Source organism: Ictalurus furcatus, chromosome 9 (assembly GCF_023375685.1).
Source record: "Ictalurus furcatus strain D&B chromosome 9, Billie_1.0, whole genome shotgun sequence".
Classification (NCBI taxonomy): Eukaryota; Metazoa; Chordata; class Actinopteri; order Siluriformes; family Ictaluridae; genus Ictalurus; species Ictalurus furcatus.
In genome coordinates, this window is record NC_071263.1 from 26,571,569 (window position 1) to 26,589,184 (window position 17,616).

The window sequence follows — 17,616 nt, forward strand, 5'->3', positions numbered from 1 at the left end:
ATAAACAACCAATTATCAACCGATTATCAATTCAAAGACGGATATATTGAACAACAATTCCCAACACAATGAACCTGAATGTCCTGATTTCACCACCATGATTCTAATATATTCAGTGTTTTCTCTTTCCTGTTGCTATGGCCATGATTTATTCTCACCTGTTGCTTGTTCCCGTCAATAGCTTGGATTTCATCTGTGTTTTCGGGAATTATTCTTGTTCCCTGTGCTTTGTTTTTTTTTTTTTTCAGCCTGCTTGACCTAGTTCTGGATTATTTGCCCTCGATAACTCTCTCAGCCTGTGTTTTTTTACCCGCTGGATTATAAACATCGGCTTGTCTTTAATAATAAACATGCTAAATCAGCGCAAACCCAAACGACTGTCTCTGAAATATTCCGAATCAGTTTTCATCACTGAATTTATTACAGACTTTTATTTTCTAGTAAAAGAATGAACTAAACTCTAAACCCGACTGGAACACTTTACAAACTGGGTCACATGGTTAAATGCTTCAGAGAGCAGAGTATGAAAAAAACGGTGACAATGTGTCTTTGTTCCCGGCTGCGCTTTCAAAATACGATGTACTTGACGTGTTTACAAGGGATTTACCCTTATGGTTTTACACTCATACCGCTGACTTATACACTGAAAAAGCTTTGAGATGGAAAATAGAACTTTTTAATATTTAAAAAAATAAAATAAATAAATACAACAGTCGTGTACATAGCGATTGAGTCCTTCGCGAATTATTAAACACAGATTCTGAACACACAGTGCTCGGTAAAAGTCTAACCACAATTAGACACGCCTTGTGTGAGTGCTCTGGTACTGCAACAGAGCTTGCTAAACTGGATTAGGTGTGTAAGCTTAAGTGTTAAATTAAAGAACTGGAAAAGGTTAAAGATAACAGTCTTCATCTACAAAGCATGTTCAATGAAGAATAGTGTTGTGTAGTTTAACTTATACAGTAGAGCACAGTGAAATTGTTTCCTTCGCATATCCCAGCCTGTCAGGTAGCTGGGGTCAGAGTGCAGGGTCAGCCATGATACAGTGTCCCCTGGAGCAGAGAGCGTTAAGGGCCTTGCTCAAGGGCCCAACAGTGGCAGCTTGGCAGTGCTGGGGCTTGAACCCCCAACCTTCCCATCAGTAACCCAGCGCCTTAACCGCTAAGCCACCACTGCCCCCTTTGGTGGGATAAGGGGAACGTTTTTCAGAAAGAGAGACGCAAATCAGTTCTAGGCGTCTCTGAGAGCACGTATTCAGAAGAGGGTAGAGCCTTCATGTGTCTTAGAGGGAATGTGTATTTGTCTTCACCCTCCCCGGTCGATGGGGAGAATTAGATTGTGGACGGGAATTGGCAAAATGACCACGTTAGAAAGAAACTGGGGTAGAAATCTTTTTAAAATAAAAGAATCTGTCTTTTTTTGATGAACATGACTCTGACTCTCTGTAGATTCCGAGCCTTGGATTACCCAAAATAGAGATTTTGCATTATGCAAAATAAAAAGATTCAGCCACCACAGCCTCTTGTGTGTTTGAGGAACATTCAGATTGATCTGCAGGTCTCTAAAAAAAATCCTGTGCGTGTAAGTTGCACTGAAGCAGCCATGCATGTTCTATACAACTTGTGTTTCTACACTACGTACAATCTAAATGGCTCTCATTAATAACAGCTTAACATGTTAAGGAAAGAAGTGAAATGTCTAAAAAAAAAAAAAACCTTTAGGCAAAAATGAAAAACTTCAGCCATATGCAGAATTGATCAGATCCAAGCTTAAGAATCACGTTTTTTTTTTTTTTTTTTTTTTTAAATAAAGTCATAGCCTTTGTGATAAATACTGTATTTGTGCCTTTGTTTCCTGCAAAACATGACCTCTGAGCAAATTAAGGCCAATAAATGAACAAAAGACATGAAAAACGAGTGTAATGTACAGAGAGTGTAAAAGAAAGGCATGATACATGGGAGAAACCAAAAAGGTGGATAAATGGGGGTGTTAACAGACTGGTCCACATTTATCATGTCACTTAGCATTAATTCTGATGGAAACTAATCAGCTTCGTACAAAAGAGTCAGTCAGACAACATGGCCTACTTTCTTTCCTTATTCTTTTCTGCAGCTCTTTATGTCTCTTCTGCTCTCTCAAGTTATATTGGACTGCATACATATTGGCACTCACTGAGGCTAAATTATTGTATAAAATTAACTTCAGACACAATGATTCAGATTTTTCACTGAACACCCGAAGAAATGAAGTACCGTATTGAAATGCAAACAAAGTACAATTGGCCATTCTTGAAACACTGTATTTTAAAAACTCTTCCACTAATTGTAAATTGCAAACATGCATTAAGGCATCATCTTCATGCATCTTAATGAAAGAGACATGTTTGAGGTTTGCATCAAGACTGGGATCCTGAGAGATGCCGTGAAAATGTTGTACAAGTGAGAGCTTTTTGCTTTCATACAGACATGAGGGAGCGATATGAAGTTTGTGGGACAAACAAGCACCATGATCTTTTCCAGTGTTCATTCATTCTTCCTTAGTAACTGCCTAGTCAGTGTCATGGTGGTTTAAATACTAGATTGTTTATATTTTGAGAAATAGAACCAACTAATTTGTTAGAAACCAAAATAATAACTGCACAAGTGGGACATAGTGGCAGGTTGGTTGGAGGGTAGGTAAGTAGATGGGTTGGTTGTTAGGTAGGTAGGTAGGCTGGTTGGTGGGTAGGTTGGTGTGCATCTAGGTAGGTAGGTTGGTTGGTTCGGTTGGTAGGTAGGTTGGTGGGTAGGTAGGAAGGTAGGTAGGCTGGTTGGTGGGTAGGTTGGTGGGTAGGTTGGTGTGTATCAAGGTAGGTAGGTTGGTTGGTTCGGTTGGTAGGTAGGCAGGTAGGTAGGTTGGTGGGTAGGTAGGAAGGTAGGTAGGCTGGTTGGTGGGTAGGTTGGTGTGTATCTAGGTAGGCAGGTTGGTTGGTTTGGTTGGTAGGTAGGCAGGTAGGTAGGTTGGTGGGTAGGTAGGAAGGTAGGTAGGCTGGTTGGTAGGTAGGTTGGAAGGTAGGTAGGTTGGTGTGTATCTAGGTAGGTAGGTTGGTTCGGTTGGTAGGTAGGAAGGTAGGTAGGCTGGTTGGTGGGTAGGTTGGAAGGTAGGTAGGCTGGTTGGTGTGTATCTAGGTAGGTAGGTTGGTTGGTTCAGTTGGTAGGTAGGCAGGAAGGTAGGTAGGCTGGCTGGTGTGTAGGTTGGTTGGTAGGAAGATGGGTAGGTTGGTTGGTGGGTAGGTAGGTAAATGGCGCACTTATATAGCGCTTTTATCCAAAGCGCTTTACACTGTGTCTCATTCACACACTTACACACCAATGGTAGCAGAGCTGCCATGCAAAGGGCTAACTTGATATAGGGAGAAACTTGGGGTTCGGTGTCTTGCCCAAGGACACTTCGGCATGTGGAGTCATGTGGGCCGGGAATCGAACCGCCAACCCTACAATTAGTAGACAACCTGCTCTACCACCTGAGCAACAGCCACCCAGGTAGGTAGGTAGGTTGGCTGGCTGGTTGGTGGGTGGATAGGTTGGTGGTTGGTATGTAGGTAGGAAGGATGGTAGGTAGGTAGGTAGGTAGGAAGGTAGGTAGGCTGGTTGGTTGGTAGATAGATAGGTAGGTAGGTGGATTAGTGGGTAGGTAGGTAGAGGAGTTAGTGGGTAGGTAGGTAGGTAGGTTGGTTAGTGGGTAGGTAGGTTGGTTGGTGGGTAGGGTGGTTGGTAGATAGGTTGGTTGGTTGGTAGGTAGGTTCTTGGGCAGGTAGGTAGGAAGATTGGGTGGTAGATAGGTAGATTGATTAATAGGTAGGTAGGTAGGGAGATATGGATATTTGGTTCAGATATAGGTACAGATACAGATGGTAGCATTTCATTACACCCCTAATATATAAGAATATAAAATTGCCATTAAGCACAACCAGGGCCATAAAAACAGTTGGAAATTTTCAGAAATGAAATGAAACGAAGTTTAAAATTTTCGGAATTGCACAATGTGGTTAATTCTCACGGTTTTAAAATCAACAAAACAAACATGCTTCAAGAAAGAAATCTTTCCGGAGAGCATTTCACAAATTACACAAATTACAGCTCCTGAACATCGCAGTCCCACTGGGACTACATCTGGGCTTTATTACCCCACTTCAATACACTAAACTGAACTGAAATGAGTCTGAATCGGTGAATCGTTTGCACCTGAGGTTTCTGACGAGACTGTTCTTCTGCGGGAGGTCCAGAAATTCGACGAGGAACTTCATCCGCTCCCGCGTCTCTTTGGATGAGAGGCCGTGGATTCGGCCAAAGAACCAGAGCGTGTCGCTGATGGTGAACTCGTTATACAGAGCTATGTCCTGCCATGGGGAGTGGGGGTGGGTGGGGAGGGGAGGGGACGGGACAAACGGTCACATCAGCAGTTACATCATACAAACACGAACACACACACACACATCACCAGTAGCATGCTGACTTTATTGCACATTCATGCACACATCCTTAAATTACACACTAATACTGTAATTATAAATGAATGTTTGTTTCACTGAGTGGGGATTTGTATATTATATGAAATAGAAAGGGAATCTAAAGGATGAATTAGTCTGTAATAAGCAGCATCACGAGACAAATAGTCATATAATGGCGTACGCATGGGTCTAGACATGCTACAGACTCATCTGTTTACTGTTTCCACATCTTTACTTTATATACAAATGAAGTCTATCAATAATTAGGTCTTTTTTTTTCTTCTTTTAAACCAAATTTTAAAGATTTTCATAATTAGTATTAGTTTGTTTTTATGGTCGAATATCATAAAAGTTCGAATATTTTATTTCTAGAGCGAATTCATGTTAATGCACACACATTTGTTTTTCCTTTAAATGGCATAAAAACAGTGGAAAAAAAATAATATAACCTCTTATAAGGCAGCCTCCATATTGTAAAAATTCCACAGTGATCGATGTACTGACTTGATATTATGGCTAGTAATGAATAATTGGCACATTATTAAATGGCAGGTTTGCAATTATGTCAAATGCGTTTGCGTGAGCTACACAGGTACAACAAGCTCTACGAAAGGAAAACATTAAAGCACTAAAGAGAGAAGCGTATATGTCGCGTAGCGACGGTCTCACCTGTGGCATGTATCCCACCATCTTTCCAGGCACCTCGTGTCCGGGGAACGCCGGCGGCTTCCCGAGCACGCTGATGTGACCTCTGGAGATCTTCAGAGTTCCCACGATGCACTTCAGCAGAGTAGTCTTCCCACAACCGCTCGGGCCCAGCAAGCCGTAACTGATAAACGCGGGAAGTAAGCTCGTTTAAAGATGAAAGTTCGACTCATATAAGTGAGATTCATTAGTCAAGGTGTGAAGATATCGTGACGAATCACAGCGTCTCTATCTCAGCCCTCGTCCTGCCATCGGATTATCTCCCTCGTGTATCTTGTTTCTGCAGATTAATTCCTAATTAGTTTGTGTCTTCGTTACAGTGCAAGTCTCGTCATTCTTATGTGCATTTCTGAGATTTTTTTTCACCCATGTTTCCTTGTTCCTTCGCCCTTGTGTCTAGTTAGACTTCCCAGTTTTTGCAGGTTTTCTCGTGTACGGTTGTAGATTACCCTCGTGTTACGCTGTCTGCCTGCTCTCTGACCCCTACCTGGAAAATTAAGAATGATTTATGAATTCAGACAACACGCTGGTTCTTTGAAGTCACCTAGGACGTTCTGGAATACTGTAAGAAATGAATCCGAAACAGTTATGATGTTATAATATGTACAGGTACAAATAATCTCTTCACCAAATGAGTCATTATTTTCTAATCATCGGAATATGCTAAATACTAAATTACAAGGAACACAGGACGCTACTAAAGACAGTGATTCTCGTATAAAAAATTAAAAATAAATAAATAAATAAATAAATAAATGAGGGCGCACGGTGGCTTAGTGGTTAGCACGTTCGCCTCACACCTCCAGGGTCGGGGGTTCGATTCCCACCGTGGCCCTGTGTGTGCGGAGTTTGCATGTTCTCCCCGTGCTGTGGGGGTTTCCTCCGGGTACTCCGGTTTCCTCCCCCAGTCCAAAGACATGCATGGTAGGCTGATTGGTGTGTCCGTAGTGTATGAACGGGTGTGTGAGTGTGTATGTGATTGTGCCCTGTGATGGATTGGCACCCTGTCCAGGATGTACCCCGCCTTGTGCCCGATGCTCCCTGGGATAGGCTCCAGGTTCCCCCGTGACCCTGATAAGGATAAGCGGTATAGAAGATGGATGGATGGATGTTTATTTGGAAATTCATCTTCCTCTTCTTCTTCTTATTATTTGGAAGTTCAGTTTGGCTAAACACATGCTGGCTGTAAACAATGAAAAGCAAGCCAGTTATTAATATACAGTTATAAATCATGTATAATAGCACTACGCGTATTGTTTTCCGCTTGATATATCGCTTTGCTTGTATTTCCCTTAGATAAGGCGATGAAGTTATATGATACCGAATTGTTCAAACAGAAACTCTGTTCTGCTTCAACACTAAAAGACTGCTCATCGCGACGGTGGAACTGAAAACAGGGCGGACTGCAATCTCCGATTTTAGATGTCCTTACGATTACGATGTCTGTTGGCGAGAAAGTGTTATTCAAACCTGGGTGAAGTTTCAAGACTGGGACAGAGAAGAGATTGTTTTTTAAATCTGAGTTCGTTGGAAGAGTCCTTACACGTGTCTGTGCATGCACATTTTTCTGCTCGCATGCAGACTTGGTGTGACCCGTAGACATGTGGAGAATGTGTGAGATGCTGACGTGTGTGTGTGTGTGTGTGTGTGTGTGTGTTGTAGAGGGTGGATGAGTTATTTAGCTCTGAGTGGTGCTTGGGGTTATATACAGATTAAGCGAGAGATACTGTCAGAAGTGCCTGAGAAGAGTGTGTGTGTGTGTGTGTGTGTGTGTGTGTGTGTGTGTGTGTGTTTGTGTATGTGTGTGTTTGTTAAACTACACACCATCTCAAAAAGTGAGACTTTTTTTTTCTTTTACACAATTCCCCTTTTTTTTGTGCTGTAAGGTTGCAGAAGCTAGTGTAGATAAGCTTTTGTCTCTGCTTATATGAAAGGGGGGGGGAAATCCTCAAAATAAAGAATCATTCAAATTCCTGATGCAAAGTAGAAACAAAGTGCTGGACAACTTGCTGGATTTCTTCGTAATTTACACTGAGAAGACGGACGTGAGAAGCCCTGATGAACATGAACATTATTTAAATGTGTACTGTAATATTTTGTCTATTTCTTAGCACCATAGAGCTTTTTTTTATTCCTGAATGTTTCACCTGGAGAACACAGCAGGTCAAAGTTCACATTTATTTATAGAGGACATGTTTATGATTAAAGGTTTAGGTTTGGATTAAACACATCCGAGTCATGTGACATCAAACAGACTTAGCTATCTATCCATCCATCTATCTATCTATCTATCCATCCATCCATCCATCCATCTATCTAACTATCTGTCTATCTATCCATCTATCTATCTAACTATCTGTCTATCTATCCATCTATCTATCTGTCTATCTACCATGCATCCATCCATCCATCTATCTATCTATCTATCTATCTATCTATCCATCTATCTATCTGTCTATCTATCCATGCATCCATCCATCTATCTATCTGTCTAACTATCTATCTATCCATCCATCATCTATCTATCTATCTATTTATCTGTCCATCCATCAATCTATCTGTCTATCTATCCATGCATCCATCCATCCATCCATCTATCTATCTATCTATCTATCCATCTATCTATCTGTCTATCTATCCATGCATCCATCCATGCATCCACCCATCTATCTATCTATCTATCCATCTATCTATCTATCTGTCTATCTATCCATGCATCCATCCATCCATCTATCTATCCATCTATCTATCTGTCTATCTATCCATGCATCCATCTATCTATCTATCTATCTATCTGTCTATCTATCCATGCATGCATCCATCCATCCATATATCTATCTATCTATGTTGATAAGAACCTATCTCTTGATGTTGAGAAGACTAAAGAGATGATCGTCGACTTCAGGAGAACCCAAGTGGGCCACTCACCACTGCACACCCATGAAACAACAGTGGGGAGAGTCAAAAGCTCAAAAGCTCCAAGTTTCTTGGTGTGCACATGGCAGAGGATCTCTCCTGGACTCTCAACACCACCTGCTGAACCAAGAAAACCCAGCAGCACCTCCACTTCCTACAGAGGCTGAAAGAGCCAACGTGCCCTCCCTCCCATCCTCACCTCCTTCTACAGAGGGACAATAGAGAGCATCCTGACCAGCTGTCTCAGCGTGTGGTGCGGAAACCTCCAAATGCAAGACCCTACAGACACCCGCTTGTGCTTTTGGGTCAGTTGTGGTGAACGTCATGGATGGAGTTCTGGCATGGAAACCTTTAGTACGCGCCTTACTGTGCTCACAGAAACCTCAGTGCATGTTGCCACCAAGTCTTGCTGCAGGTCTTTTGCAGTCACTCGAGGGTTTTTCACAACCTGCCTTCTCAGAAATCTGGCCGCAGCCCCGTCCAGGTATTTCATACATTTTCTGCCCCTAGCCAGTTCAGGTATTTCACGTGGTCCAGCTCGAGCACACCTGGTGCAACTAATGAAGCCCTTGTTGTGCTTGAGACAGCACCTGTTTTGCATATTTGTGCTGCTGTGAGAGATTCTATTCTATTTAGGGGGTGAATAATTTTGAGACTGGAGAAGTCATTATAAGTTTCATTTTCAGTTGAATTTGGGGAAACCACTTGAAGCGTTCGTTGTGTTGAACTATTTCAACTGCTTTTGTCTGATTTGTTCATTACAAACAGCTGAAAGTCTGTACATTTTGACAATAAACCTGATTTGCAATGTGGGTTGAATCATTTTGATTGCAACTGTACATATAATATATACCCTAAGAGAGAGAGAGAGAGAGAGAGAGAGAGAGAGAGAAAGGGTGTGTGTGTGTGTGTGTGCACAAGTTCCATACTCACATGTGGCCCTGAGGTACAGACAGGTTGAGGCTGCTGAGGACTCGCAGCTTTCCGTAGGAGCGACACACATCCCGACACTGAATAGCTGACCTGCAGCTCTCCGAGAGCGAAGCCTCCAGATCTGCCTTCATCATCTCACACTCACCACCACTCTACACACACACACACACACACACACAACAGAAACAATATTAACGCAAACTGACGTACAACACCACTTCCCATGCACAATGTCATCCTGATAGAAATAAGAGATGGGGGAACGAGACATTGCGTAAAATCGCCTTCTACGTTTAAACTTCATTTGCAAAAAATCAAACTCGTGTTCTGAAGATTCTTCTGTGTCAGTTGATGTAAAGTGACAGCTGTTACAAAGCGCTGACACTGGAGACTCCTTCCTTCCAAAAACATCTCCTCAGAGAAAACCATATGTCCAATGTACAACCAATGTCGTCACCATAACGACAATTACACAAGTTTCTTTTTTTTTTTTTTTTTTTTAAAGATCACATATTATGACAAGGAACATATAATAAACCTTTGATTTGTCTTGTAGCTGGAACTGTAATAGAAAATTAAACAACACCTTCTGACCAATCAGAATCGAGAATTAAAACATCGCTGTGGTAACTGTATGGGTTATAACGATTTTTTTAAAAAATCTTTGTTTAAAGTGAAATGACGTATGCTCTAACATGCAAATGTATGAGATTAGCTCAAATCCAGCTTATAAGCATTATATATATATATATTTAGTTTACATTTTAGAGTTGGGATATTGTGAGCTACCAGGCGAACTTCATTACACTCGTTCACATTGCATTAAAATTCTGTGTTCGTTACGCACTTTTTGAATTGTAACATGGACTCACCAAGGTGGTTCACTTTTGGCAGTTTAAACAACAGACTATTTATTTATTTATTTATTTATTTATTTACAATGCTGTGGATCAGGGGCGGCTGTGGATCAGGTGGTAGAGCGGGTTGTCCACTAATCGTAGGGTTGGCCGTTCGATTCCCGGCCAGCATGTCTCCACATGCCGAAGTGTCCTTGGGCAAGACACTGAACCCCGAGTTGCTCCCGATGGGAAGTTAGCGCCTTGCATGGCAGCTCTGCTACCATTGGTGAGTGAATGGGTGAATGAGACACAGTGTAAAGCGCTTTGGATAAAAGCGCTATATAAGTGCGCCATTTACCATTTACAATGCTGCCTTAGATATCATGTGAACGATCAGCTGACTACATTTCATTCCGAGTATAACTGTCAGTGACCAAACTGGTTGGGAGTGTTGACACGCCATAATCTCAGCATTAGTAACGCCTACACAAAGTGTACGCTCTGAATACTTTCAGTTCTGTCGCCTATACTCAACGTTAATGTTACTGATCACGTAGCGTACAGCAGGATGAAAAGCTTCGGCGCCATTCTCAGTTGTTCCGTCATGGAAATACAGGAAAGAAGGGGACTAATGACCCATTCTGGACAGCGGCCAACAAACATGGCCGCCAAGGACCGGAATTCCCAGAACACTCTTACCTTCGTTCAGATCACACACACACACACACACACCTGCATCCAATTCACAGCACCATCACAGCCACAGTTTAAAAGGACTTTCCATTCACTCACGCTTGGTGAAGTATACGCTCAGTTACCTTGTGTTCTGTCGGTGCCAAGCCTTGATTCGCTCGTTTTTACCTTTCACTGTTTTAACTCTGTTTCTGCTCGTTGATTCTGTTTTGTGCCTTGCTTAATTTTGCCAGATCGTTCATTGATTACGAGTTTGAATTGCCCTTTGGATTCTTCTGCCTGGATTATTTAATGAACTTCATTTTAAGCACACACACCTGCATTTGCATCCATGTAAATTTCCACCACCTGAGGGAGAGCGAGAGGAACTTTCCACCAGGATCACCACGCCGGTGTTTGCTTCCGTTCACTTTCCCAAGTGGACCTTTGTGTGTCCCCCACACCCCTTTGATGGCTCTCCTGAAAGGATACTTTGTTCAGAGCCAAATCTATTTCGAGAGCCTGTTAAACCCCAAACCTGAAGAGAAGCAGTGGCTGGGGTTCATGCTGTCCCGGTTCACGGGCCCGACCCACCAGTGGGAGGAGCTCCTTATCGGCACAGGCAACTTTTGGCCTGGGTAGCATGGTTGAGTGCGTGTGCCTCATGAAGGTGATTTTTGATAACGCAGACTACTCTGTTTGATTTTGAGGAATTTTTGGGAAGGGTCAGCCTGACTGATGAACCTGCGAGGCCGTACTACGAGGTAGGCTCTCAAGAGTTCCAGCCAGATACCCATGAGGTGGTCTCGCCGGTAGAGCTCCAGCCAGAGGTCAACGTGGCGACCTCATCTTCCGACCTCCAGCCTGAGACGGTCTCCCATGCCGAGCCCCAGCCGGAGGTCAATATGGCGGCCTCATCTACAGAGCTCCAGGCTCCTCTTCAGACATCGCTCTGCCTTCCTGCTTAGTTGAGGATGTCGCTCTGCCTCCATGCCCTGCTGAAGACGTCGCTCCGTTTCTCTGCTTCGCACCATGTGTCACTCCCCCTTCTTGCTCCCGAAAGAATGAATCGATTCTGAACAGCTGAATCGAGTCGTTAGTGATTCCAGACTTTACTTCCTGTACAAACCTACGTAGGTTTGTAACAAAAAGCCCCACCTCTGGTCTTCATCGGCTGCTCGTGGTAAACAGCGGTAGACCAATCACGACAGACTGGGACGTCTGACCAATCAGAGCAGAGTATGCTCTCTGGCGGGAGGAGTTTAGAACGAATCCTTTAGAACGGATCATTTAACGAGTCGTTTGTGACACTGGGGGAAAAAAAGGTAACGCTGCAGTTTAAATTACGAGCACGTTAAAATGTTTTTTGACCTCGGATGCACGTAAATCTATCGTGTGAGACCTTTAAAACTAAATTAGGCACGTTTCAAAACCAGAATGTGTGCACGTTAAATCAGAAAAGCCCTGCAAATGTATCCCTGCAGCTGTGTCATTAAGAAGTTTCATTTTAATTTCTACTGATAACTGATCCCCTTGCCTAATACACATCACAGTGCATCTTCAATAAGCAGCAGCGCAGTGAGCGGATCCTCTCTGATCCTCACTGGCTCATACGCACATCTGAGTGTCAAATACATTCCTTTATATCGCAGAGATTTGGCAACCATGACCTTTTTTAATTCACTGATGAATCAAACGTTGTGCAGTTGAATAGAGTATTGTTACGTTCAGTGTCCTGGACCATCTGTGAGACCAGTTCCTGTTATCGCTTACATTTTAGCAGCTATAGTAGTCATTTCCTCATCTGCCTTTTTCCTGTTTAATCTGCTGTCAAGAAGACAAAAAAAATAAATTACGCTCGATGTGTTCCAGATGTGTTATCTGTATATATTCATATTCTTATTCATATCTGTACATACACTGAGGCGATCATAGTTTACGTTACTATGTGTCTATTCTATTCCTATTTAATGTGTATTCTTTCTTATCTGTTTTGTGTAAAAAAAAAAGCTGCTGTAATGAGGGAATTTCCCCAATGTGGGATCGATAAAGTTGATCTTATCTTATCTTTGTCCATCCATCCATCTTCTATAATGCTTTATCCTTATCAGGGTCACGGGGAAACCTGGAGCCTATCCCAGGAAGCATGGGGCACAAGGTGGGGTACACCCTGGACAGAGTGCCAATCCATCACAGGGGACAATCACATACACCCTCATACACCCATTCATACATTACAGACATGCCAATCCACCTACCATGCATGTCTTTGGACTGGGGGAGGAAACCCCCACAGCACGGGGAGAACATGCAAACTCCACACACACAGGGCCACGGTTGGAAACGAACCCCCGACCCTGGAAACGTGAGGCGAACGTACTAACCACTAAGCCACCGTGTGCCCATCTTATCTTTTTTTACTTCCCCGTGTCTAGTCCCCGCATTAACGTGTTAGTACAAGTGCACGAGTATAAACCTGTGATTTCCCAAGCAACTGGAACTGCCCTTAGAGTTGCTGTTATAGAAAAGTAATCAACACCTTCTGACCAATCAGAATCAAGAATTCAAAAGCCTTGTGGTAGTCTATAATAAACTGCACAGACATTGTGTTAGCTGTTGTGTCTATATTGTTTATCACCAATACCACAGTGTTGAATGAACTTAATAAACACTAGGTGTTCATTCAGTGATGATTTACAACTATGGTTCTGTCCCTATAGTCTCACACATAGTCTCTAATCAAACCTATATATTACAAACTTATCTAATGGTTCAATCCCAAACAGATCCCTACTGCCTTTATACATGCACTACATAGGGCATGATGTACAGAATTGAATGCAATGCAGTTTGGTTTGTTATCCAAAAACTGTTCTGTAGTAAAGAATCAGAGAGTTACAGTACCTGCACCAACGCGCAGCTCTCTCACTGGGGAAAAAAAGGACGTCAGCTTTTTCTTTTCTTTTCTTTTCTTTTTATTTTATTTTAAGAAAAGTCTTCCTGCAGCCCGGTGATTTGTGGCTCTGAGCAGAGCGCGCGCCGCAGTGCAACCGTGCGAAAGCCCGTTCAGGTTTTTATTTCTTTTTTAGCTTTCTACCTTATTGATATGCAAATACATTGAAACACTTGCATACTGATTGGGCGTCATCTCTCACGACGTCACGCTGCTTGTGGTTTCGTTATGGTAGGCCATCGAGGCCAAAATCATGTCGAAACTGCCACTGTAGCTAATTGTACGCTAAAGGTGCGAACACTACGGAAGCCCTAAGCGGCCATGCATTATTATTATTATTATTATTATTATTATTATTATTATTATTATTATTATTATTATTATTATTTTCTTTGTTGTTTTCTCGTTCTCACTGGCCACTGAGGACCAGGTTCATTGGGGGGAGGAACAACATCAAGTGGGAGCCATTGGTGGATCCATGGGCGTAACCACGCATTCTTTGGGGGGGTCGTGTCCCCCCCCCCAATGTTGAGGAAATACCCATTTGTCCCCCCTAATATGCAATACAAAATGTTTTCTATATATCCCCATTTAATGAACTCTGCCAACGGATCTGTTTTTTCTTCATCTATTCTATTTATTTATGTCTATTCCTTTTTAATATCTTTCCGTTTGTTAAGGAAAATAGGTGTGTGCCCCCCCTCCAATTGTACGCTTGGTTGCGCTCATACTCAATGCAAGTTCGTTGATATATTTTAGCAGCTCAGTCTGTAAGAAATGGAGACAGCAGCCAAGCGTGGAAAAGTGCAGCAGAACATACGAACTTTTTTCAGACAGTAAGTAACTAGATACCTCAATAGTAGGTGACCTTAGCTTAGTATAGAAGGCATCATACCATGGCTTGGTTTCTTCTTAAGAACGTCAATTAACTTTTTATGCTTGCACACCCACGGAGTAGGCTAGGCTAACGTCAGTTCTAGTTTTTGACCATTAACGTTACATTCACTTGCATATCCTCCCGCCGAGCTTGTTGGACCCCTCCAATGTCCATACCATGGTTACATCCTTGGGTGGATCCCTGGAAGGTGCTGATGCCAGGACTGCACATCAAACTGGGCCTTAGGAAACAATTTGCCACAGCTCTATATAAGGATTCGGCAGCCTTCAAGTACCTTAAAGACTTCTTACTTAAGCTGTCTGACGTCAAAGTCAAAGCGGTGCCTTTGTCAGACCACAGATACAGAAGATCCTGGAGTGCAAGGAATTCCCCAAGAAGGTCACTAGGGAAGAGGCTCTGAACAGCTTTGTTTTCAGCGGTCCGGGGTTTCCTGGGTAATCGCAAAGCCGAAAACTATGTGGAGCTGGGTGAGATGTCTCTTAAAGTCCATTTCCTTGATGTTTCTCTTGATAAATTCAAGGAGAACATGAGAGCATACTCAGAGAAGCAAGGCGAGCGCTTCCACCAGGACATACTGGACTTTCAATGCTGCTACCACAGACAATATAATGAGTATGTGACTACTCACTTCTAAATCGTTTGTGGTCATTTTTGTATAAATTTTATATAAATACATGTTAATTTAGATAAATATGGGTCTGTTGTTTTTTTACTTTACGTGAACGAAAAGACGCGAATTCAACCGTTTTATCAACGAAGATATGTAAATATCAAAACACCAATGTCCTCGTTACAAAAGCAAAGTTTTGAGGGGATTAATAGCTATCTTCTATCCTTTTGAGGCATAAGCAATTATATAAAAAAAAAAGCACCCACCACCCGGTAACAAATATTATGAAAGACGCCTCACCTACCAACTTATTGGTACCAAATTAAAAATAATTATACATTTCAAATGGAAAATTAGTTCTGTCTTCGATCAAACTTATAATTCTTTTTAAATCGGTACCAATCTTTTTACTTTGCTTTAATTTCCGACACAACCATGTTATAAAGGTTAGAAAGAGCTCTTCAGTAGATTTCAAACAACTCCAGCCCTGTGATGCTGCAATCACCAGTACCTGAGAAAGAGGCTGCAGAATTTGGGCATTTTATTTAACTTTGGAGCGCTATTTCCAGTTAAAATGACACCTCAGACGTTGCTTCGGAGCTCTGTATGTTTAAATCCATCGTCATCCTCGGGTCCGAGACTTTGTCTATTCAATCAAATTCTCAGGAGACTCTATACACGTATTTATTTATTTCTATACGGTGAACCTGTGTGACATTTTGTTTACCTCTGAGATGAAACCTCAGTTCATAGCAATTGTTGAGTTCTATACAAAAATGCACTGTTTATGTTTTTTTTTTATTTTAAATAATCATTTTTTCAGTCGTAAATGATCTGCATTCAAATTGTGTTCGAAAATATTCTGAGAATCGAATCGTGACGCTAGTATCGTGAATCGATTTGAAATCGGAACCATAGTGTATGGTTACGCCGTTACACCCCTACAGATCATGGCACTTTTTTGACACTGGTGGCTTTCCACACTCAGAGCTCCATCTCACTGCATCCTGTCACTTCCAGATTCCCTGCGTGTTTTTCTGGATCCAGGATCTGAAATTATATTTCAGATAAAATCACAATCTCGGCCTGCTCTGTGAGCTACACGTACAGTTTAGGTTTGAATGACAGGGGTCTGAAATCTCAGCACAGCTCGAGCGCTAGTCAGAATCTGACATCTGATGCTGGCTGCTTATTCCATCAGATTCCATCGACCCTGATTCTATTTATTTATTTATTTATTTATTTGAAATGCAGTTTAAAAACAGCCGAAAACACAAAGCGTTACCAGTTTCTCCATCTCAGTGATGCCGTGAAGAGCGTCTGCATCTCCTGTATGAGCCATGAAGCCGGTCGGTAAAGCGCGCGAGCGCACTGAGTTGCGGTTACGTCGGTGAACGCAGATGTGCGGGTTAACCCGTTAAACCCTGAACCGCATTACAGCACAGTGGGCAAGTCTAAATACGCCTAGCACTGGGGTCCTTGTTTGACACATTCAGGCCTGGGTCAGAATGAAGCTTCCATTTTATGACGAGTGAATCTTTTTTTTTTTTCAACGAATCGACTCCCAGGAAGAATGAATCAAACTATACAGTTACCGACTGTAGCCCCTCTACCCTGCCCGTCAATGAAAATGGAACACCACCAAGCAGATATTTGTCTGGTGGACCATTTTCAGCCGACACTGACTGCGTTTACACGGACAGCAGGAATCTAATTACGGACCTTATTCTGAATAAGACGTATAATATTCTGATTAAGGTGTTTACATGAGTCGCTTTTAGAATATTCCTTTCATGTTCCCGTTTTTACGTGTTATAGAACATAGATGGATTAACGTCACACGTCATTACGTCCCCGCGTCACGCCGTCCAACGTCAATCCAGAATTTCACGTATCGACACACAGTTGGTCTTCGTTATGGTACCGTATACAGTTTTGGGTGTTTTTATCTTAAATTTTACGAAAGCTTTAAGCGCGGTTCATTATTTGTCGTGCTGTACGTGCAAACAGACGACTGCTTGAAGCCGTGGGCTGCGTCCCAAACCGCGTACTTACATACAGTATAGTAGCTGAGATGCATGTATTTCTACACTATATCTCGTTTGCCGTCGAACTGTTGAGCGCTGCCGTGTGTGTACGTGTCCTGTCGCACAATGCGGTGAAAACTCTCACACGACGTTAATAGTGTGATTAAGGTGTGTACATGTCTGTAACACGTCGATAATGCGACTAAAACAGGAGTACTCCACACGTCTTAATTCCATTTGTGTTTACTTCGGGTATGACTTTAATCAGATTAAGGTCATCAGTAATCGCTGTTTACATGCTAGTTTCTTAATCAGAGTATCGTCTTAATCGGGTTCATATCGGATATTTAAGTCCGTGTAAACGTACTGACTGACACTGACACTGACGCTGATCTGAGTGTCTCAGGTGCAGTAGTGTTGGGCTTTTGAAACACTGCGTACACTTTCTGCACTTTATTACACACACTTGTTTTGTTAATAAACCTCGCAGGTGCACAGTTAAGAAACCATATATGAAAAGCCAAATGGCTCATTATTCGTCTGCATCGTTACTCAACTTTAAGTTTAAAAA

At 42.3% G+C, this 17,616-nt stretch overlaps 1 protein-coding gene across 1 annotated transcript in view; it reads right to left on the reverse strand.

Moving 5' to 3' along the window:
• abch1 (ATP-binding cassette, sub-family H, member 1) overlaps positions 1 to 16,742 on the reverse strand; it is a 35,606-nt gene extending 18,864 nt beyond the window's left edge. The window contains exons 1-4 of the mRNA XM_053632190.1: positions 16,304 to 16,742; positions 9,047 to 9,198; positions 5,162 to 5,321; positions 4,227 to 4,381 (exon numbers count right to left, since the gene is read on the reverse strand). Coding sequence (XP_053488165.1) covers positions 4,227 to 4,381; positions 5,162 to 5,321; positions 9,047 to 9,198; positions 16,304 to 16,360 — 524 coding nt within the window. The 5' untranslated portion in view covers positions 16,361 to 16,742. The remainder of the gene's footprint in view (positions 1 to 4,226; positions 4,382 to 5,161; positions 5,322 to 9,046; positions 9,199 to 16,303) is intronic.
• Between the last annotated feature and the right edge of the window lie 874 nt (positions 16,743 to 17,616).